At 42.3% G+C, this 23,010-nt stretch overlaps 1 protein-coding gene across 1 annotated transcript; it reads left to right on the top strand.

Annotated features, from left to right (window-relative positions):
* The first annotated feature begins 211 nt into the window (after positions 1-211).
* LOC111190394 (uncharacterized) lies at positions 212-18,130 on the top strand. Its single transcript, XM_049472703.1, has 8 exons — positions 212-238; positions 9,978-10,103; positions 10,228-10,359; positions 10,867-11,005; positions 11,378-11,516; positions 15,649-15,785; positions 16,838-16,949; positions 18,043-18,130. The coding sequence occupies exons 1-8, from the start codon at positions 212-214 to the stop codon at positions 18,128-18,130; spliced, it is 900 nt and encodes a 299-aa protein (XP_049328660.1).
* Positions 18,131-23,010: the final 4,880 nt, after the last annotated feature.

Below are 23,010 nucleotides of genomic sequence, written 5' to 3'. Positions count from 1 at the left end.
CAACTAGAAGACGATCAAAGCTGATAGAGTCAAACCCTGAAAGATCTGCAGCTGTAATTTCAGAAAAGGTGGATCTACTAAGTATTAATATGGGGGGGCGGTAATACTTTTGCATGATTTTTATGTCATTAAAATGTATAAATCGTTGTCATTCCTCTTTGCAGTGCTACTTTGAAATCTCCATAAAATACAATTACATTTTGGTTGCAAGATGACAAAATGTGTCAAATTTAAACTGGTACGAATACTTTTGCAAGTAGTAAATGTATTAAGGCTAAGGATACTTTTTTGGCTCATTGATTTTGAACTTTCGAGTTCACCTGTTTAGCCTGTTTACATGTTCGAACGATCTTTGTGCGCACTAAGACAAGAAGCTCAGAGGGAAAAGAGCATTTTCTGTTTATGATCTGTTACAGGGCTGCTGTGATTACCATCAGTTATCTACATTTTATAATCTGCTGATTATTAATGCCCTAATGTTACAGTTTTTATACATTTTTACAGTTTTATAAATATTGAAATTTACTGTAATTTTTTTCTTTGGTTGCAATAAGCTTCGGCGAAGGACTGCGCAGAAGTGCAGCAGAGCTGCAGTAGAAGTGCAGTTTAGCCACTATAGAACTGTAGTACAGCTGCAGTAGCAGTGTAGTTTAGCAGCTGTAGAATTGCAGTAGAGCTGCAGTAGAAGTGTAGTTTAGCAGCTGTAGAATTGCAATAGAGCTGCAGTAGCAGTGTAGTTTAGCAGCTGTAGAATTGCAGTAGAGCTGCAGTAGCCGTGTAGTTTAGCAGCTGTAGAATTGCAATAGAGCTGCAGTAGAAGTGTAGTTTAGCAGCTGTAGAACTACATTAGAGCTGCAGTAGCCGTGTAGTTTAGCAGCTGTAGAAGTGCAGTAGAGCTGCAGTAGCAGTGTAGTTTAGCAGCTGTAGAAGTGCAGTAGAGCTGCAGTAGCAGTGTAGTTTAGCAGCTGTAGAATTGCAGTAGAGCTGCAGTAGAAGTGTAGTTTAGCAGCTGTAGAAGTGCAGTAGAGCTGCAGTAGCAGTGTAGTTTAGCAGCTGTAGAATTGCAGTAGAGCTGCAGTAGAAGTGTAGTTTAGCAGCTGTAGAATTGCAATAGAGCTGCAGTAGAAGTGTAGTTTAGCAGCTGTAGAACTACATTAGAGCTGCAGTAGCCGTGTAGTTTAGCAGCTGTAGAAGTGCAGTAGAGCTGCAGTAGCAGTGTAGTTTAGCAGCTGTAGAAGTGCAGTAGAGCTGCAGTAGCAGTGTAGTTTAGCAGCTGTAGAATTGCAGTAGAGCTGCAGTAGAAGTGTAGTTTAGCAGCTGTAGAAGTGCAGTAGAGCTGCAGTAGCAGTGTAGTTTAGCAGCTGTAGAATTGCAGTAGAGCTGCAGTAGAAGTGTAGTTTAGCAGCTGTAGAATTGCAATAGAGCTGCAGTAGAAGTGTAGTTTAGCAGCTGTAGAATTGCAATAGAGCTGCAGTAGAAGTGTAGTTTAGCAGCTGTAGAACTACATTAGAGCTGCAGTAGCAGTGTAGTTTAACAGCTGTAGAATTGCAGCAGAGCTGCAGCAGAAGTGCAGTTTAGCCACTATAGAACTGCAGTACATCTGCAGTAGAAATGTAGTTTAGCAGCTGTATAATTGCAGTAGAGCTGCAGTAGACGTGTAGTTTAGCAGCTGTAGAATTGCAGTAGAGCTGCAGTAGAAGTGCAGTAGAGCTGCAGTAGACGTGTAGTTTATCAGCTGTAGAACTGCATTAGAGCTGCAGTAGAAGTGCGGTAGAGCTGCAGAAGTGCAGTAGAGCTGCAGTAGAAGTGCAGTAGAGCTGCAGTAGAAGTGCAGTTTAGCCACTATAGAACTACAGTAGAGCTGCAGCAGAAGTGCAGTTTAGCCACTATAGAACTGCAGTAGAGCTGCAGTAGCAGTGTAGTTTAGCAGCTGTAGAATTGCAGTAGAGCTGCAGTAGAAGTGTAGTTTAGCAGCTGTATAATTGCATTAGAGCTACAGTAGAAGTGTAGTTTAGCAGCTGTAGAATTGCAGTAGAGCTGCAGTAGAAGTGCAGTAGAGCTGCAAAAGAAGTGCAGTACAGCTGCAGTAGTAGTGCAGTAGAGCTGCAGCAGACATGTAGTTTAGCAGCTGTGGAACTGCATTAAAGCTGCAGTAGAAGTGCAGTAGAGCGGCAGTAGAAATGTAGTTTAGCAGCTGTAGAACTGCATTAGAGCTGCAGTAGAAGTGCAGTAGAGCTGCAGTAGAAATGTAGTTTAGCAGCTGTAGAACTGCATTAGAGCTGCAGTAGAAGTGCAGTAGAGCTGCAGTAGAAATGTAGTTTAGCAGCTGTAGAACTGCATTAGAGCTGCAGTAGAAGTGCAGTAGAGCTGCAGTAGAAATGTAGTTTAGCAGCTGTAGAACTGCATTAGAGCTGCAGTAGAAGTGCATTAGAGCTGCAGTAGAAATGTAGTTTAGCAGCTGTAGAACTGCATTAGAGCTGCAGTAGAAGTGCAGTAGAGCTGCAGTAGAAATGTAGTTTAGCAGCTGTAGAACTGCATTAGAGCTGCAGCAGAAGTGCAGTTTAGCCACTATAGAACTGTAGTACAGCTGCAGTAGCAGTGTAGTTTAGCAGCTGTAGAATTGCAGTAGAGCTGCAGTAGAAGTGTAGTTTAGCAGCTGTAGAATTGCAATAGAGCTGCAGTAGCAGTGTAGTTTAGCAGCTGTAGAATTGCAGTAGAGCTGCAGTAGCCGTGTAGTTTAGCAGCTGTAGAATTGCAATAGAGCTGCAGTAGAAGTGTAGTTTAGCAGCTGTAGAACTACATTAGAGCTGCAGTAGCCGTGTAGTTTAGCAGCTGTAGAAGTGCAGTAGAGCTGCAGTAGCAGTGTAGTTTAGCAGCTGTAGAAGTGCAGTAGAGCTGCAGTAGCAGTGTAGTTTAGCAGCTGTAGAATTGCAGTAGAGCTGCAGTAGAAGTGTAGTTTAGCAGCTGTAGAAGTGCAGTAGAGCTGCAGTAGCAGTGTAGTTTAGCAGCTGTAGAATTGCAGTAGAGCTGCAGTAGAAGTGTAGTTTAGCAGCTGTAGAATTGCAATAGAGCTGCAGTAGAAGTGTAGTTTAGCAGCTGTAGAACTACATTAGAGCTGCAGTAGCCGTGTAGTTTAGCAGCTGTAGAAGTGCAGTAGAGCTGCAGTAGCAGTGTAGTTTAGCAGCTGTAGAAGTGCAGTAGAGCTGCAGTAGCAGTGTAGTTTAGCAGCTGTAGAATTGCAGTAGAGCTGCAGTAGAAGTGTAGTTTAGCAGCTGTAGAATTGCAATAGAGCTGCAGTAGAAGTGTAGTTTAGCAGCTGTAGAATTGCAATAGAGCTGCAGTAGAAGTGTAGTTTAGCAGCTGTAGAACTACATTAGAGCTGCAGTAGCAGTGTAGTTTAACAGCTGTAGAATTGCAGCAGAGCTGCAGCAGAAGTGCAGTTTAGCCACTATAGAACTGCAGTACATCTGCAGTAGAAATGTAGTTTAGCAGCTGTATAATTGCAGTAGAGCTGCAGTAGACGTGTAGTTTAGCAGCTGTAGAATTGCAGTAGAGCTGCAGTAGAAGTGCAGTAGAGCTGCAGTAGACGTGTAGTTTATCAGCTGTAGAACTGCATTAGAGCTGCAGTAGAAGTGCGGTAGAGCTGCAGAAGTGCAGTAGAGCTGCAGTAGAAGTGCAGTAGAGCTGCAGTAGAAGTGCAGTTTAGCCACTATAGAACTACAGTAGAGCTGCAGCAGAAGTGCAGTTTAGCCACTATAGAACTGCAGTAGAGCTGCAGTAGCAGTGTAGTTTAGCAGCTGTAGAATTGCAGTAGAGCTGCAGTAGAAGTGTAGTTTAGCAGCTGTATAATTGCATTAGAGCTACAGTAGAAGTGTAGTTTAGCAGCTGTAGAATTGCAGTAGAGCTGCAGTAGAAGTGCAGTAGAGCTGCAAAAGAAGTGCAGTACAGCTGCAGTAGTAGTGCAGTAGAGCTGCAGCAGACATGTAGTTTAGCAGCTGTGGAACTGCATTAAAGCTGCAGTAGAAGTGCAGTAGAGCGGCAGTAGAAATGTAGTTTAGCAGCTGTAGAACTGCATTAGAGCTGCAGTAGAAGTGCAGTAGAGCTGCAGTAGAAATGTAGTTTAGCAGCTGTAGAACTGCATTAGAGCTGCAGTAGAAGTGCAGTAGAGCTGCAGTAGAAATGTAGTTTAGCAGCTGTAGAACTGCATTAGAGCTGCAGTAGAAGTGCAGTAGAGCTGCAGTAGAAATGTAGTTTAGCAGCTGTAGAACTGCATTAGAGCTGCAGTAGAAGTGCATTAGAGCTGCAGTAGAAATGTAGTTTAGCAGCTGTAGAACTGCATTAGAGCTGCAGTAGAAGTGCAGTAGAGCTGCAGTAGAAATGTAGTTTAGCAGCTGTAGAACTGCATTAGAGCTGCAGTAGAAGTGCATTAGAGCTGCAGTAGAAATGTAGTTTAGCAGCTGTAGAACTGCATTAGAGCTGCAGTAGAAGTGCAGTAGAGCTGCAGTAGAAATGTAGTTTAGCAGCTGTAGAACTGCATTAGAGCTGCAGTAGAAGTGCAGTAGAGCTGCAGTAGAAATGTAGTTTAGCAGCTGTAGAACTGCATTAGAGCTGCAGTAGAAGTGCATTAGAGCTGCAGTAGAAATGTAGTTTAGCAGCTGTAGAACTGCATTAGAGCTGCAGTAGAAGTGCAGTAGAGCTGCAGTAGAAATGTAGTTTAGCAGCTGTAGAACTGCATTAGAGCTGCAGTAGAAGTGCATTAGAGCTGCAGTAGAAATGTAGTTTAGCAGCTGTAGAACTGCATTAGAGCTGCAGTAGAAGTGCAGTAGAGCTGCAGTAGAAATGTAGTTTAGCAGCTGTAGAACTGCATTAGAGCTGCAGTAGAAGTGCAGTAGAGCTGCAGTAGAAGTGCAGTAGAGCTGCAGTAGAAATATAGTTTAGCAGCTGTAGAACTGCATTAGAGCTGCAGTAGAAGTGCATTAGAGCTGTAGTAGAAATGTAGTTTAGCAGCTGTAGAACTGCATTAGAGCTGCAGTAGAAGTGCAGTAGAGCTGCAGTAGAAATGTAGTTTAGCAGCTGTAGAACTGCATTAGAGCTGCAGTAGAAGAGCAGTAGAGCTGCAGTAGAAGTGCAGTAGAGCTGCAGTAGAAATGTAGTTTAGCAGCTGTAGAATTGCAGTAGAGCTGCAGTAGAAGTGTAGTTTAGCAGCTGTTTAATTGCATTAGAGCTGCAGTAGAAGTGTAGTTTAGCAGCTGTAGAATTGCAGTAGAGCTGCAGTAGAAGTGCAGTAGAGCTGCAAAAGAAGTGCAGTACAGCTGCAGTAGTAGTGCAGTAGAGCTGCAGCAGACATGTAGTTTAGCAGCTGTGGAACTGCATTAGAGCTGCAGTAGAAGTGCAGTAGAGCGGCAGTAGAAATGTAGTTTAGCAGCTGTAGAACTGCATTAGAGCTGCAGTAGAAGTGCAGTAGAGCTACAGTAGAAATGTAGTTTAGCAGCTGTAGAACTGCATTAGAGCTGCAGTAGAAGTGCAGTAGAGCTGCAGTAGAAATGTAGTTTAGCAGCTGTAGAACTGCATTAGAGCTGCAGTAGAAGTGCAGTAGAGCTGCAGTAGAAATGTAGTTTAGCAGCTGTAGAACTGCATTAGAGCTGCAGTAGAAGTGCAGTAGAGCTGCAGTAGAAATGTAGTTTAGCAGCTGTAGAACTGCATTAGAGCTGCAGTAGAAGTGCAGTAGAGCTGCAGTAGAAATGTAGTTTAGCAGCTGTAGAACTGCATTAGAGCTGCAGTAGAAGTGCATTAGAGCTGCAGTAGAAATGTAGTTTAGCAGCTGTAGAACTGCATTAGAGCTGCAGTAGAAGTGCAGTAGAGCTGCAGTAGAAATGTAGTTTAGCAGCTGTAGAACTGCATTAGAGCTGCAGTAGAAATGTAGTTTAGCAGCTGTAGAACTGCATTAGAGCTGCAGTAGAAGTGCAGTAGAGCTGCAGTAGAAATGTAGTTTAGCAGCTGTAGAACTGCATTAGAGCTGCAGTAGAAATGTAGTTTAGCAGCTGTAGAACTGCATTAGAGCTGCAGTAGAAGTGCATTAGAGCTGCAGTAGAAATGTAGTTTAGCAGCTGTAGAACTGCATTAGAGCTGCAGTAGAAGTGCAGTAGAGCTGCAGTAGAAATGTAGTTTAGCAGCTGTAGAACTGCATTAGAGCTGCAGTAGAAGTGCAGTAGAGCTGCAGTAGAAATGTAGTTTAGCAGCTGTAGAAGTGCAGTAGAGCTGCAGTAGAAGTGCAGTAGAGCTGCAGTAGAAATATAGTTTAGCAGCTGTAGAACTGCATTAGAGCTGCAGTAGAAGTGCATTAGAGCTGTAGTAGAAATGTAGTTTAGCAGCTGTAGAACTGCATTAGAGCTGCAGTAGAAGTGCAGTAGAGCTGCAGTAGAAATGTAGTTTAGCAGCTGTAGAACTGCATTAGAGCTGCAGTAGAAGAGCAGTAGAGCTGCAGTAGAAGTGCAGTAGAGCTGCAGTAGAAATGTAGTTTAGCAGCTGTAGAATTGCAGTAGAGCTGCAGTGGAAGTGTAGTTTAGCAGCTGTTTAATTGCATTAGAGCTGCAGTAGAAGTGTAGTTTAGCAGCTGTAGAATTGCAGTAGAGCTGCAGTAGAAGTGCAGTAGAGCTGCAAAAGAAGTGCAGTACAGCTGCAGTAGTAGTGCAGTAGAGCTGCAGCAGACATGTAGTTTAGCAGCTGTGGAACTGCATTAGAGCTGCAGTAGAAGTGCAGTAGAGCTGCAGTAGAAATGTAGTTTAGCAGCTGTAGAACTGCATTAGAGCTGCAGTAGAAGTGCAGTAGAGCTACAGTAGAAATGTAGTTTAGCAGCTGTAGAACTGCATTAGAGCTGCAGTAGAAGTGCAGTAGAGCTGCAGTAGAAATGTAGTTTAGCAGCTGTAGAACTGCATTAGAGCTGCAGTAGAAGTGCAGTAGAGCTGCAGTAGAAATGTAGTTTAGCAGCTGTAGAACTGCATTAGAGCTGCAGTAGAAGTGCATTAGAGCTGCAGTAGAAATGTAGTTTAGCAGCTGTAGAACTGCATTAGAGCTGCAGTAGAAGTGCAGTAGAGCTGCAGTAGAAATGTAGTTTAGCAGCTGTAGAACTGCATTAGAGCTGCAGTAGAAGTGCATTAGAGCTGCAGTAGAAATGTAGTTTCGCAGCTGTAGAACTGCATTAGAGCTGCAGTAGAAGTGCAGTAGAGCTGCAGTAGAAATGTAGTTTAGCAGCTGTAGAACTGCATTAGAGCTGCAGTAGAAGTGCAGTAGAGCTGCAGTAGAAATGTAGTTTAGCAGCTGTAGAACTGCATTAGAGCTGCAGTAGAAGTGCAGTAGAGCTGCAGTAGAAGTGCAGTAGAGCTGCAGTAGAAGTGCGGTAGAGCTGCAGTAGAAATGTAGTTTAGCAGCTGTAGAACTGCATTAGAGCTGCAGTAGAAGTGCAGTAGAGCTGCAGTAGAAATGTAGTTTAGCAGCTGTAGAACTGCATTAGAAGTGCATTAGAGCTGCAGTAAAAATGTAGTTTAGCAGCTGTAGAACTGCATTAGAGCTGCAGTAGAAGTGCAGTAGAGCTGCAGTAGAAATGTAGTTTAGCAGCTGTAGAACTGCATTAGAGCTGCAGTAGAAGTGCAGTAGAGCTGCAGTAGAAATGTAGTTTAGCAGCTGTAGAACTGCATTAGAGCTGCAGTAGAAGTGCAGTAGAGCTGCAGTAGAAATGTAGTTTAGCAGCTGTAGAACTGCATTAGAGCTGCAGTAGAAGTGCAGTAGAGCTGCAGTAGAAATGTAGTTTAGCAGCTGTAGAACTGCATTAGAGCTGCAGTAGAAGTGCATTAGAGCTGCAGTAGAAATGTAGTTTAGCAGCTGTAGAACTGCATTAGAGCTGCAGTAGAAGTGCAGTAGAGCTGCAGTAGAAATGTAGTTTAGCAGCTGTAGAACTGCATTAGAGCTGCAGTAGAAGTGCATTAGAGCTGCAGTAGAAATGTAGTTTAGCAGCTGTAGAACTGCATTAGAGCTGCAGTAGAAGTGCAGTAGAGCTGCAGTAGAAATGTAGTTTAGCAGCTGTAGAACTGCATTAGAGCTGCAGTAGAAGTGCAGTAGAGCTGCAGTAGAAATGTAGTTTAGCAGCTGTAGAACTGCATTAGAGCTGCAGTAGAAGTGCAGTAGAGCTGCAGTAGAAGTGCAGTAGAGCTGCAGTAGAAGTGCGGTAGAGCTGCAGTAGAAATGTAGTTTAGCAGCTGTAGAACTGCATTAGAGCTGCAGTAGAAATGTAGTTTAGCAGCTGTAGAACTGCATTAGAGCTGCAGTAGAAGTGCATTAGAGCTGCAGTAGAAATGTAGTTTAACAGCTGTAGAACTGCATTAGAGCTGCAGTAGAAGTGCAGTAGAGCTGCAGTAAAAATGTAGTTTAGCAGCTGTAGAACTGCATTAGAGCTGCAGTAGAAGTGCATTAGAGCTGCAGTAGAAATGTAGTTTAGCAGCTGTAGAACTGCATTAGAGCTGCAGTAGAAGTGCAGTAGAGCTGCAGTAGAAATGTAGTTTAGCAGCTGTAGAACTGCATTAGAGCTGCAGTAGAAGTGCAGTAGAGCTGCAGTAGAAATGTAGTTTAGCAGCTGTAGAACTGCATTAGAGCTGCAGTAGAAGTGCATTAGAGCTGCAGTAAAAATGTAGTTTAGCATCTGTAGAACTGCATTAGAGCTGCAGTAGAAGTGCATTAGAGCTGCAGTAGAAATGTAGTTTAGCAGCTGTAGAACTGCATTAGAGCTGCAGTAGAAGTGCATTAGAGCTGCAGTAGAAATGTAGTTTAGCAGCTGTAGAACTGCATTAGAGCTGCAGTAGAAGTGCAGTAGAGCTGCAGTAGAAATGTAGTTTAGCAGCTGTAGAACTGCATTAGAGCTGCAGTAGAAGTGCAGTAGAGCTGCAGTAGAAATGTAGTTTAGCATCTGTAGAACTGCATTAGAGCTGCAGTAGAAGTGCAGTAGAGCTGCAGTAGAAATGTAGTTTAGCAGCTGTAGAACTGCATTAGAGCTGCAGTAGAAGTGCAGTAGAGCTGCAGTAGAAATGTAGTTTAGCAGCTGTAGAACTGCATTAGAGCTGCAGTAGAAGTGCAGTAGAGCTGCAGTAGAAATGTAGTTTAGCAGCTGTAGAACTGCATTAGAGCTGCAGTAGAAGTGCAGTAGAGCTGCAGTAGAAATGTAGTTTAGCAGCTGTAGAACTGCATTAGAGCTGCAGTAGAAGTGCAGTAGAGCTGCAGTAGAAATGTAGTTTAGCAGCTGTAGAACTGCATTAGAGCTGCAGTAGAAGTGCATTAGAGCTGCAGTAGAAATGTAGTTTAGCAGCTGTAGAACTGCATTAGAGCTGCAGTAGAAGTGCAGTAGAGCTGCAGTAGAAATGTAGTTTAGCAGCTGTAGAACTGCATTAGAGCAGCAGTAGAAGTGCAGTAGAGCTGCAGTAGAAATGTAGTTTAGCAGCTGTAGAACTGCATTAGAGCTGCAGTAGAAGTGCAGTAGAGCTGCAGTAGAAATGTAGTTTAGCAGCTGTAGAACTGCATTAGAGCAGCAGTAGAAGTGCAGTAGAGCTGCAGTAGAAATGTAGTTTAGCATCTGTAGAACTGCATTAGAGCTGCAGTAGAACTGCATTAGAGCAGCAGTAGAAGTGCAGTAGAGCTGCAGTAGAAATGTAGTTTAGCATCTGTAGAACTGCATTAGAGCTGCAGTAGAAGTGCAGTAGAGCTGCAGTAGAAGTGCAGTAGAGCTGCAGTAGAAATGTAGTTTAGCAGCTACAGTAGAGGGGCTGTAGAACTGCAGTAGATCTGAACACAGTGAGGGAAAGTGAAGCAGCAGGTTTGCTAATATCGAAACAATCACATCAGGAGCATGTCATTTCTTAAACTGTGGATGTTTTTGAGCTGCTTAATGTCTCTGTGTTTATTTTTGACTCTCTTTATCATTTCATATTTTCTAGAAAAATAAATGTGCTGTAAAATTTAAAACTATTGCTTACATCCGAAAGCTGAGTGGATGTAATCCTCTGGCCCAAAGTCTTTACCAGCTCCTCTGCAGATCTACACCTGTTACCAAAGTCCAGAAGGTAAAGCAGTAATTAAAATGTTGTAAAATGTAATTTTAGCAAAATAATTGCTAAAAAATAAAATGTCTGATTGATGATACATTACTGATTCTTTAAAAGTTGTTTTGGTCTGTTTTTTTTGTAGGTAGCCATTGTGGAAGGGTTGTACTTCCTCTTTAGGGAACTGTTGCCAAGAAATGGGGACAAGATAATTGAAGATGGGGATGTTTTTGAACATTCATCGGTTTGCTGGGCTTATCTTTTATCTCAGGCACAGGTCAGCAATCATGTATAATTTACTGTGTAGTCAGGTCATCAGTGTTTACATATTTTTAATTCAGCAGATCTAATGTTACTTTTCTAATGTTATATGTTGTGTCTGACTTATAGTGTAAATTCCATTCTCCTGATTGATTAAAACTAGTGTAAGTAAAGTTGAAATGATTTCTTTTCTAGTTTAGGTTAACAAAAACTTAACAAAAGAAAAGTGAAATAACTAAAAACATTCAAAATAGCCCCCCTTTACTCTGATTACTGCTTTGCACATTCTTGACATCGTTCTCTCAATGAGCTTCAAGAGGTGGCCACCTGAAATGGTTTTCCAACAGTCTTGAAGGAAGGAAGGAGTTCCCAGAGGTGTTTAGCACTTTTGCCTTTACTCTGTGGTCCAGCTTACCCCAAACCTATTTTTTACTAAACCTTAAAAAATATTCCAAAATTATTTTCCATCCTAATATGAGCTTGATGTTTGCACATTCTTGATTTCCAATGTATTTTTCCTCAGAACGAGAACTCAGACAGTGAAAAATATAAAGATGTATCTCTGAAGGCTCCGTCTACAGACCAGCGTCTGTCTGAGCCAGTGCGAGTTCCTGGAGTGACTGAGGTCTTTGACAGGGTTTATGTCCAGGACAAAATAAAGGGTAAGAACTTCTACTTTTACAAACCCAGTTCCAAAAACGCTGTGATGCAGTTTACACAAACACTGTTCATCTGACGTCGAGATGCTGATAGAGTTCTACTTACCAAGGGAATTTTTATTTATTTATTTTTTCCCCATTTTCTGATACATGTGAAGTCAAGCTCCACCTCTTTTTGAGCTGCTGCTGATGCAGCATTGCTGAGTAGCATCACAGCGCTAATGCTCGGAGGAAAGCACAGCGACTCGGTTCTGATACATCACCATCAATATTTTCTGGCGTCCCAGTTTTAATTGGAGTTGTACAGCTATGTTTCTGTTCAGTGTTTTACTGCTGACTCATCACTTCCTTACACCACCACTTTTATCCATTTAGATGGTGAGAAAATCCCCAACTGTACTGAGTTATCCATTCAAAGAGCGACAGATATTGAAAAGATTCTGCTCAGTCTCCCACCATCAATCAATACCTTCCCACTGTGGATTTCTTATGATGCTGATCAACCAATCAGCAGGTATGACCTGATATATATATATATATATTTTTTTTTTTGTTAAACAATGAATAACCTTAACACACTGTACCCATAAGAACTGGTACCCAGCTCACACTGTGCATTCAAGTCAAGTCAAGTCAAGAGGCTTTTATTGTCATTATATCTGAGTACAGGTACACAGTGTGATGAAATTACGTTCCTCCGGAACCATGGTGCAACATAGAACAACAAGCAATAGACAACATAAAGTGCAGGAGTGACGACAGTGCAACATAAAATTATAAAATTATAACACTAAATAACAATAAATACAATAAATACAAAAGACGAGACAATTTAAAGACAGGACAGTGCAGTACCGATACGGTATAATAAGTGTATAGTGGGGATAAGGTGCAGAGATGTGTAACATACTGTAGCATATAGAACATATATAATCACAGCAGTTACTGAGGTAGAGTTTATAGTTTTTGAGAGTAGCAGCAAATATTGCTGATAGGAATAAAGACATGTCAGCCTCTGTGTGCTGAGTGGGTGTGTGTATGGGTGAAGTTCAGTCTTTGTATGTAAAGGGTGGGGGGGAATCAGTTCAGTTTGTGTGAGTGTGTTGGGTGTGTGGTGGGTGGGGTGGGGTTCAGCTCTGTCTCTGTGTGTTGTCTCTGAAGTCTGACTGCCTGGTGGATGAAGCTGTTGCAGAGTCTGGTAGTGGAGGCTCTGTGTTGAGGAGTCTGACTGCCTGGTGGATGAAGCTGTTGCAGAGTCTAGTAGTGGAGGCTCTGTGTTGAGGAGTCTGACTGCCTGGTGGAAGAAGCTTTTGCAGAGTCTGGTAGTGGAGGCTCTGTGTGTTGAGGAGTCTGACTGCCTGGTGGATGAAGCTGTTGTAGAGTCTGGTAGTGGAGGCTCTGTGTGTTGAGGAGTCTGACTGCTCTGTGTGTTGAGGAGTCTGACTGCCTGGTGGAGGAAGCTGTTGTAGAGTCTGGTAGTGGAGGCTCTGTGTTGAGGTGTCTGACTGCCTGGTGGAAGAAGCTTTTGCAGAGTCTGGTAGTGGAGGCTCTGTGTGTTGAGGAGTCTGACTGCCTGGTGGATGAAGCTGTTGTAGAGTCTGGTAGTGGAGGCTCTGTGTGTTGAGGAGTCTGACTGCCTGGTGGATGAAGCTGTTGTAGAGTCTGGTAGTGGAGGCTCTGTGTGTTGAGGAGTCTGACTGCCTGGTGGATGAAGCTGTTGCAGAGTCTGGTAGTGGAGTCTCAGTGTGTTGAGGAGTCTGACTGCCTGGTGGAAGAAGCTTTTGCAGAGTCTGGTAGTGGAGGCTCTGTGTGTTGAGGAGTCTGACTGCCTGGTGGATGAAGCTGTTGTAGAGTCTGGTAGTGGAGGCTCTGTGTGTTGAGGAGTCTGACTGCCTGGTGGATGAAGCTGTTGTAGAGTCTGGTAGTGGAGGCTCTGTGTGTTGAGGAGTCTGACTGCCTGGTGGATGAAGCTGTTGTAGAGTCTGGTAGTGGAGGCTCTGTGTGTTGAGGAGTCTGACTGCCTGGTGGATGAAGCTGTTGTAGAGTCTGGTAGTGGAGGCTCTGTGTGTTGAGGAGTCTGACTGCCTGGTGGATGAAGCTGTTGTAGAGTCTGGTAGTGGAGGCTCTGTGTTGAGGAGTCTGACTGCCTGGTGGAAGAAGCTTTTGCAGAGTCTGGTAGTGGAGGCTCTGTGTGTTGAGGAGTCTGACTGCCTGGTGGATGAAGCTGTTGTAGAGTCTGGTAGTGGAGGCTCTGTGTGTTGAGGAGTCTGACTGCCTGGTGGATGAGGCTGTTGTAGAGTCTGGTAGTGGAGGCTCTGTGTTGAGGAGTCTGACTGCCTGGTGGAAGAAGCTTTTGCAGAGTCTGGTAGTGAAGGTTCTGTACGTTGAAGAGTCTGACTGCCTGGTGGATGAAGCTGTTGCAGAGTCTGGTAGTGGAGTCTCACTGAGTTGAGGAGTCTGACTGCCTGGTGGATGAAGCTGTTGCAGAGTCTGGTAGTGGAGGTTCTGTGTGTTGAGGAGTCTGACTGCCTGGTGGATGAAGCTGTTGTAGAGTGTGGTAGTGGAGGCTCTGTGTGTTGAGGAGTCTGACTACCTGGTGGATGAAGCTGTTGTAGAGTCTGGTAGTGGAGGCTCTGTGTGTTAAGGAGTCTGACTGCCTGGTGGATGAAGCTGTTGTAGAGTCTGGTAGTGGAGGCTCTGTGTATTGAGGAGTCTGACTGCCTGGTGGAAGAAGCTTTTGCAGAGTCTGGTAGTGGAGGTTCTGTGCGTTGAGGAGTCTGACTGCCTGGTGGAAGAAGCTTTTGCAGAGTCTGGTAGTGGAGGTTCTGTGCGTTGAGGAGTCTGACTGCCTGGTGGACGAAGCTGTTGCAGAGTCTGGTAGTGGAGTCTCAGTGTGTTGAGGAGTCTGACTGCCTGGTGGAAGAAGCTTTTGCAGAGTCTGGTAGTGGAGTCTCAGTGTGTTGAGGAGTCTGACTGCCTGGTGGATGAAGCTGTTGCAGAGTCTGGTAGTGGAGGCTCTGTGTGTTGAGGAGTCTGACTGCTCTGTGTGTTGAGGAGTCTGACTGCCTGGTGGAGGAAGCTGTTGTAGAGTCTGGTAGTGGAGGCTCTGTGTTGAGGTGTCTGACTGCCTGGTGGATGAAGCTGTTGTAGAGTGTGGTAGTGGAGGCTCTGTGTGTTGAGGAGTCTGACTACCTGGTGGAGGAAGCTGTTGTAGAGTCTGGTAGTGGAGGCTCTGTGTGTTGAGGAGTCTGACTGCCTGGTGGATGAAGCTGTTGTAGAGTCTGGTAGTGGAGGCTCTGTGTGTTGAGGAGTCTGACTGCCTGGTGGATGAAGCTGTTGTAGAGTCTGGTAGTGGAGGCTCTGTGTGTTGAGGAGTCTGACTGCCTGGTGGATGAAGCTGTTGTAGAGTCTGGTAGTGGAGGCTCTGTGTGTTGAGGAGTCTGACTGCCTGGTGGATGAAGCTGTTGTAGAGTCTGGTAGTGGAGGCTCTGTGTGTTGAGGAGTCTGACTGCCTGGTGGATGAAGCTGTTGCAGAGTCTGGTAGTGGAGGCTCTGTGTGTTGAGGAGTTTGACTGCCTGGTGGATGAAGCTGTTGCAGAGTCTAGTAGTGGAGGCTCGGATGCTCCTGTATCTTCTGCCGGACGGCATCAGAGTGAAGAGTCAATGTGAGGGATGGGTGGGGTCGTCCACAATGCTGGTGGCTTTGCGGATGCAGCGTGTGGTGTAGATCTCAGCAATGGAGGGTAGAGAGACTCCAGACGGTAATGCAGGTGCTCAGGATGCTTTCTACAGTCCCTCTGTAGAACATGGTAAGGATGGGAGGTGGGAGATGTGCTTTCCTCAGTCTCCGCAGGAAGTAGAGGCGCTGCTGGGCTTTCTTGGTTATGGAGCTGGTGTTGAGGGACCAGGTGAGGTTCTCTGCAATGTGAACACCGAGGAACTTGGTGTTTTCCACAATTTCCACAGCAGAGCCGTTGATGTTCAGCGGGTGGTGGACACCTGGAGCTCTCCTGAAGTCAACAACCATCTCCTTGGTTTTATCCACGTTAAGAGATAGGTTGTTGGTTCTGCACCAGTCCGTCAGCCACTGCACATCTCTGTATGCTGACTCGTCGTTCTTGCTGATGAGGCCAACTACAGTTGTTTCATCAGCGAACTTGATGATGTGGTTTGAGCTGTACTTTGCAGTACAGTCATGAGTCAGCAGAGTGAACAGCAGTGGGCTGAGCACACAGCCCTGGGGGGCGCCAGGGCTCAGTATGGTGGTGCTGGAGGTGTTGTTTCCAATCCTGACTGATTGTGGTCTCTCAGTCAGGAAGTCTAAAACCCAGTTGCAGAGGGAGGAGTTCAGGCCCAGCAAGCTCAGTTTTCCTATCAGATGCTGAGGGATGATGGTGTTGAATGCTGAACTGAGCATTTGCATTAGTAAGGGTTTATTACTCTGTTCTTTAAATCAGGGTCATGGTAAATGTGTTTTATTATCTGTAGCAGAAATTCTGGACACACACTATTAGCATAATTAGGTTTTTAAGCTTCAGAACAGATCAGAATCATTATTGCACAGTGGTTTAAGAGCATAAGTTGTCACAGTTACTTTTCACTGAGTGAGATAAAATAGCTTTTATTATGCTCTAAATGTGATTCAGTTTTAGAATGAGTCCAGAGAAAACCTACACCCAAATGAATGAGGAACTTAAAAGCTACCCCTACATAAACATAACTCCACCACTACAACTGAAGGAACTGGGGGTTGAAGGACCACTGCTGGTGCATCTCAGTGAGGGTAAGACTTTAATTAGACTTTTCTTTCTGTTTTGTTAAACAAGTACAGTGCAATGTGCATATATATATATATATATATATATATATATATATATATATATATATATATATATATATGCTCGGCTCGGCACAGTGCCTGTGTTACCAAGATAGCGATGAACGTCTGACTGTTGGCGTCTGTCTAGGTTGTATTCAGTCAGTGGAGCTCCTGTGTTTTCTGTTACCAAGATAAACAAGATAAAACTCCAGAAATGTACCTGAACACACCTCATTTCCAGAACACCACGCCCATCAGTGTAGATATATTCAGAAGATCTGCTGCTGTTTAAACCAGACAGGAGGAAGGAGTGAAAATACACTGTTGGTGGGGTGTAAGATAGCGATGAGCATCACATTGCTCCTTGCACAGAGTGTAAGAAAGGATCCAATTGCAGGGCAGACAGACACATTCACTCACACCTAGTGGACAATTTCAACCAAAACCCAATTCGCCTAGAAAAAAATCAATAAACTCTTAAATTATTTTAATTTGGCCCTGACAGTAATGTTATTTAAAATTTTGAAAAAAAAAAAATGAAATAAATGTTTACTGCCTTGTGTTCTGAAATTGAGAAATATACTATCATTGTAAAAATTATTTATGAACTTTTTAGTTCATAAAAAAAGTTTAGTTTTATGCTCCACAGTGTAAAGTTACAGACTGGAGTCGGACATATGCAGTAAAAACGAAGTGAGGCTTTAATATAAGGGACAAAAATAGAGAGACAGTAAACCATAAAGCATAAATTACTAGACAAAAGAGTTAAGGAGTAAAGGGCAAGACAAAAACCTAGTCAAAAATAAACAAAAAAGCACAAGAAAGCGAGCTGATTGGTTGAGTCAGGACATGTGATAGAGACAGATGCATGCTGGGAGTTGGAGTCTTGAGGCAAATATTGTCCACTGACAGGAACAAAGGAGTCTGGGTCTTGAACTACACAGTCTGTATTATAATAATAATTCTATGTATCTATTTTACACAGCTGATAATCTGATTAAATCTCACTTTTACAGAAAATGTTGGCGTGTACCTGGAAAAAAACAAACTGACTCCTCAAAAAATCCAGGTGTTTAATTGCCTTTCTGGACAAGTGGAAACTGTGGATGTGAATGAGCTGGCCAACAAGTAAGTATCTATTATCCAATAAACTGATTTAGCTAAACTAAAAATTCCACATACAGTGTATTTACAAACAATGTGATATTTCAGTGACACTGAAACCCTTCTTTTCTGCATTACATTTTTATACATTTTAATTGATCAGCTATTGTCCCTAGTGAAAAAAAAATTAAAGTATACTAATCATTATTATGCTATAGTGCAAAAAGTGTTCTTGTAGCCACATTATTATTAATCAGTATATTTAAAGAGTGATAAAATAAAACAACTTTTTTATACTTATTACACTTTAATTGTAGAAAAATAGTACAAAAATCTTACTTAAATTGTGCTAAGTGTACTAAACTGTACTTAAATGGAACTATTTTAAATATACTTAAGGAACATTTAAACTACTTAATGTATATAATAAATATATTAAATATGTTTAGAGTAAAATTATAATACATTTAATAATGAGTATTACAACTGTATCACTATTTATTATACACCAGGTATATTAGAGTATATGTACTAAGAATTAATGTTAAATATATGTGATCTATATTTACATTAGAGTACAAATATACTTCTTGTTCCTGTCTTTTGTAAGTAGCACACTTCTAGTATACTTTATTGTGTATAAATATATATTTTAATATACCGAACTACAAGAGTGTTACAAATTTTCTTTTAAAGTGAACAAAATGTTGTAATTTTATTTACTTTCTAAAAACTTAAATGATACATTGTACTTTAAGTGAACAACTGTAACAGCTGTTTTTAACACACTTTGCTAAAAAAAAGTAACATATGCTGTTTTAAGTACAATTAAAACAAATTTTTTTAATTATAACATTTTTTTTTCATCAGGGAAGACTTGAATTGAAATGGTTAAAAATTTAAATACAAGAAAGAAAGTACTAAAAGTGAACAAAGGTAGAGCAATTTTTAGCACTTTGGAAAATGCAGGTATGGTTTGGAGCTGCTGCTAAGAAAGGGGATCCTGTATTATATTTAACCATCCAGAACCAATAATAGCTTTGTTCTTTGTTCTAATAGTTATTTATTAATGAATGTTCTACCTTAAATACCTAATTACTATATTTGTTTTTTATAGATTGAGAGATGTAACTGCTGATCTCACCTTCAGAGTGACGAAGACACCAAAGGAAGCCATCGTGGTAAGTAAAAAAAAAAGCAATTAAAATGCATTCCAGTGTGATCACAGTTTTAGCGAAGTAGCGCATGGCTACGGCAGAATCACTACTGTTTGGGTATAAAAACTCCACCAGTTAAAATAGTTCCATTGCTGCTCTGTTTGTAGCTGCGCTGTGTTTTAGCTCTGCATTATCTACCGTTTCAGTCAAAACTGTGTAAATCTAAGCTCACTGTAAATGAACAAAAGTGCTTTACTCACCCAAATAAACAGTTTTCAGGAGAGAAATCTGTGTAGATCAACATCCAGCACTAGTTTGTCTTTGAAAGAAAAGTATTGGTACCACTTTAAAATAAGACTACCTTTATAAAGAGTTTATAAATGGTTTACAATTAGTTTATTAATGGTTACTAATTAGGTTGTAAATGTCTTAAAATCACATCATTAATAATCAGTTATAACACATACGTAGAAAGGGCAACAATATAGATGGCTGTGTTTATGCCTTTTCTACGTATGTGTTATAACTGATTATTGATTATTTTTAAGGCATTTACAACCTAATTAGTAACCATTGATAAACGAATTGTAAACCATTTATAAACCCTTTATAAAGGTAGTCTTATTTTAAAGTGGTACCAAAGTATTATTTTTTAAGAATTAAAGTTTTGTTTACTTCAGCGCCCCCAGTGGCGAGACCTGCGGAATTACAAGAGTCCCCTATTTTACATTTAGCTTAAAATACCCTGTGTAAACTGGACAATATATGCACTTAAGCTTTTATTTTAATAATACCAGCTCTTTACCTGTGGTATAATAGATCATAATCTCTTAAAAATACCCTTAATGTTTAGCAAAGTATAGTAATAACTGTGAGGTGGGAAACACTGGTCAGATGCTTACAGACATTAAAGGGATAAACCAGTTTAATCAGCATGAGTGCAGGTGCACTGTGATAACCAGGTGTTACACTAAGGACTATATTGTACACACCCTGAGAAAGGCACGCCACGATGCTTGTTGCTATCTTACACCCCATCAACACACTTTGTAATAATGTTTAGGAATATATCTACACTGATGGGCGTGGTGGTCTGGAAATGAGGTGTGTTCAGGTACATTTCTGGCTTGTTTCTATCGTAGCAGCGGGGAACACAGGAGCTCCACTGGCTGATTAAAACTCCGACAACAGTCAGACGTCTAATCCTATGTTATCCATGCAGGAACCCCCACTTATTACACACACATGAACACAGAGCAGCACAAACCCAACTTTTACATCAACAATGAACAGAATAGTAAATAAAACTAGAAAAGGCAAAGTTCGTGAACGAACTTTAAGTTGGCTTGGAAAAGTACGCTAATAACTTTGAAAAGTTAAAATGGTTGCTTAGTGGTTGCTAGGCAGTTGTGATCATTTCTAAAGTGGTTGCTAAGCGTTTGCTAGGCAGTTGCTAACGTATTCCACATGGTTGCTAAGTGGTTGCTAGGTGGTTGCTAAGCAGTTGCTAACGTTTTCCAAGTGGTGGCTAAAGTGTAGCTAACTGGTTGCTAGGCAGTTGCTATCATTTCTAAAGTGGTTGCTAAGCAGTTGCTAGGCAGTTGCTAACATATTCCACGTGGTTGCTAAGTGGTTGCTAGGCAGTTGCTAACATTTTCCAGGTGGTTGCTAAGATGTTGTTAAGTGGTTGCTAGGCAGTTGCCATAATTTCTAAAGTGGTTGCTAGGCAGTTGCTAACGTTTTCCTAGTGGTTGCTAAGGTGTCGCTAAGTGGTTGCTAGGCAGTTGCTAGGCAGTTGCTAACGTTTTCCTAGTGGTTGCTAAGGTGTTGCTAAGTGGCTGCTAGGCAGTTGCTATCGTTTCTAAAGTGGTTGCTAAGTGGTTGCTAGGCCGTTGCTATCGTTTCTAAAGTGGTTGCTAAGCAGTTGCTAGGCAGTTGCTAACATATTCCACATGGTTGCTAAGTGGTTGCTAGGCAGTTGCTATAATTTCTAAAGTGGTTGCTAGGCAGTTGCTAACATTTTCCAGGTCGTGGCTAAAGTGTAGCTAACTGGTTGCTAGGCAGTTGCTATAATTTCTAAAGTGGTTGCTAAGTGGTTGCTAGGCAGTTGCTAACGTTTTCCTAGTGGTTGCTAAGGTGTTGCTAAGTGGTTGCTAGGCAGTTGCTATCATTTATAAAGTGCTTGCTAAGTGGTTGCTAGGCAGTTGCTGATGTTTTCCTAGTGGTTGTTAAGGTGTTGCTAAGTGGTTGCTAGGCAGATGCTATCGTTTCTAAAGTGGTTGCTAAGCTGTTGCTAGGCAGTTTCTAAAGTTTTCCTGGTGGTTGCTAAGGTGTTGCTAAGTGGTTGCTAGGCAGTTGCTATCATTTCTAAAGTGGTTGCTAGGCAGTTGCTAACGTTTTCCAGGTGGTTGCTAAGTGGTTGCTAACTGGTTGCTAGGCAGTTGCTTTCATTTCTAAAGTGGTTGCTAAGTGGTTGCTGGGCAGTTGCTATCGTTTCCAAAGTGGTTGCTAAGCTGTTGCTAGGCAGTTTCTAACGTTTTCCTGGAGGTTGCTAAGGTGTTGCTAACTGGTTGCTAGGCAGTTGCTATAATTTCTAAAGTGGTTGCTAGGCAGTTGCTAACATTTTCCTAGTGGTTGCTAAAGTGTTGCTAAGTGGTTGCTAGGCAGTAGCTAACGTTTTCCTAGTGGTTGTTAAGGTGTTGCTAAGTGGTTGCTAGGCAGTTGCTATTGTTTCTAAAGTGGTTGCTAAGTGGTTGCTAGGCAGTTGCTAACGTTTTCCAGGTGGTTGCTAAGTGTTGCTAACTGGTTGCTAGGCAGTTGCTTTAATATCTAAAGTGGTTGCTAAGTGGTTGCTAGGCAGTTGCTAACGTTTTCCTAGTGGTTGCTAAGTGGTTGCTAAGTGGTTGCTAGGCAGTTGCTATCATTTCTAAAGTGGTTGCTAAGTGGTTGCTAGGCAGTTGCTAACGTTTTCCTAGTGGTTGCTAAGGTGTTGCTAAGTGGTTGCTAGGCTGTTGCTATCATTTCTAAAGTGGTTGCTAAGTGGTTGCTAAGCGGTTGCTAACATTTTCCTAGTGGTTGTTAAGGTGTTGCTAAGTGGTTGCTAGGCAGTTGCTATCGTTTCTAAGGTGGTTGCTAAGTGGTTGCTAGGCAGTTGCTAACGTTTTCCTAGTGGTTGTTAAGGTGTTGCTAAGTGGTTGCTAGGCAGTTGCTATTGTTTCTAAAGTGGTTGCTAAGTGGTTGCTAGGCATTTGCTAACGTTTTCCAGGTGGTTGCTAAGTTGTTGCTAACTGGTTGCTAGGCAGTTGCTATAAATTCTAAAGTGGTTGCTAAGTGGTTGCTGGGAAGTTGCTAATGTATTCCAGGTGGTTACTAAGTGGTTGCTAGGCAGTTGCTAACGTTTTCCAGGTGGTTGCTAAGGTGTTGCTAAGTGGTTGCTAGGCAGTTGCTAACGTTTTCCAGGTGGTTGCTAAGGTGGTTGCTAAGCAGTTAATAGGTGGTTGCTAAGCCCTGGCTGGGGTGCCGGGGTGTCCAAACTTTTGACTGATAGCTGCTCCATACAGCAGCTCCTCCATACACTCACAGTACTGGAGGAGCAGGGGAGAGAAGGGGTTCCGTGCGCAGAGCTGCTTGTGTGTGAGATGGAACTCTGGGCTCCCCATTCATTTCTATGGGAAAACTTCGTACGACATTTGTACGAAATCCGTACGACGTATCGTTTCGTAAAGCATATTTTCGGAAAGAACTCAATAAGTTCTATAGGTCATCCGAATTTCAGCTTCATAGCTTAAATATTGTGACATTCACGGCCGTTCAAAATTCTCCTAGTTCATTGTCTATGGGAAAAAGGGCGTACGTTTACGAAGTTTTTACGAAAATCGTACGATGTATCGCTCCAAAAAGCACAAGCACACCCCGCGGCTATAAGTTCTACCATCGTGTGAAGTTTCGTGGTTCTAGCTCGAAAGCTCTAGGAGGAGTAGTTGTTTATAAAACGTGGCGAGAATAATAATAATAACTAGAAAAGGCAAAGTTCGTGAACAAACTTTAAGTTGGCTTGGAAAAGAGCGCTAATAACGTTGAAAAGTTAAAATGGTTGACAGAAACTTAAAAAGCTGTTTCTGTCTGAAGAGTGTGAAGAGTCGTTGCTATGCTGTTAACTTTTGGCTAAAAGCTAAATACCAAAAACGCTGTAATCTAAAAACGTTTGGTTAAACGCTTAAATCTAAAAACATTTGGTTAAACGCTGAAATCTAAAAACCTTTGGTTAATTGCTTACATCTAGAAATGTTTTGTAAGATGCTGAAATCCAAAAACTTTTGGTTAAACACTGAAATCTTAAAACGTTTGTTTAACAGCTGAAATCTAAAAACTTTTGGTTAAACGCTGAAATCTTAAAACGTTTGTTTTCATGTTGAAATCTCGAAACTTTTGGTTAAATGCTGAAATCTAAAAACTTTTGGTTAAATGTTGAAATCTAAAAAAATTTGGTTAAGTGCTGAAATCTAAAACTTTTGGTTACATGCTGAAATCTAAAAACTTTCCAGGTGGTTGCTAAGGTGTTGCTATAGTATCTGGGGTGGTTGCTGAGGTGTTGCTAGGTGGTTGCTAAGGTGTTGCTATGGTATCCAGGGTGGTTGCTAAGGAGTTGCTAGGTGGTTGCTAAGGTGTTGCTATGGTATCCAGGGTGGTTGCTAAGGTGTTGCTATGGTATCCAGGGTGGTTGCTAAGGTGTTGCTAGGCAGTTGCTAAGTGGTTGCTAGGCAGTTGCTAACGTTTTCCAAGTGGTTGCTAGGCAGTTGCTAAGTGGTTGCTAGGCAGTTGCTAACATTTTCCAGGTGGTTGCTAGGTAGTTGCTAACATATTCCAGGTGGTTGCTAGGCAGCTGCTAAGTGGTTGCTAGGCAGTTGCTAACGTTTTCCAGGTGGTTG

This window comes from Astyanax mexicanus, unplaced genomic scaffold (assembly GCF_023375975.1).
Source record: "Astyanax mexicanus isolate ESR-SI-001 unplaced genomic scaffold, AstMex3_surface scaffold_31, whole genome shotgun sequence".
In the NCBI taxonomy this organism is placed as follows: domain Eukaryota; kingdom Metazoa; phylum Chordata; class Actinopteri; order Characiformes; family Acestrorhamphidae; genus Astyanax; species Astyanax mexicanus.
The sequence above is the reverse complement of the archived record's forward strand: the minus strand, read 5'-3'. Positions and strand labels throughout refer to the sequence as shown.

What these genes read in the sequence shown, in the direction of transcription:
- LOC111190394 (XM_049472703.1), top strand. Translation starts at nt 212, where the DNA reads ATGACAAAATGTGTCAAATTTAAACTG. An exon ending in TGTCCAGGACAAAATAAAGG is followed by an intron (nt 11,006 to 11,377) that starts GTAAGAACTTCT and finishes TTATCCATTTAG; the next exon opens with ATGGTGAGAAAATCCCCAAC. An exon ending in GCTGGTGCATCTCAGTGAGG is followed by an intron (nt 15,786 to 16,837) that starts GTAAGACTTTAA and finishes TCACTTTTACAG; the next exon opens with AAAATGTTGGCGTGTACCTG.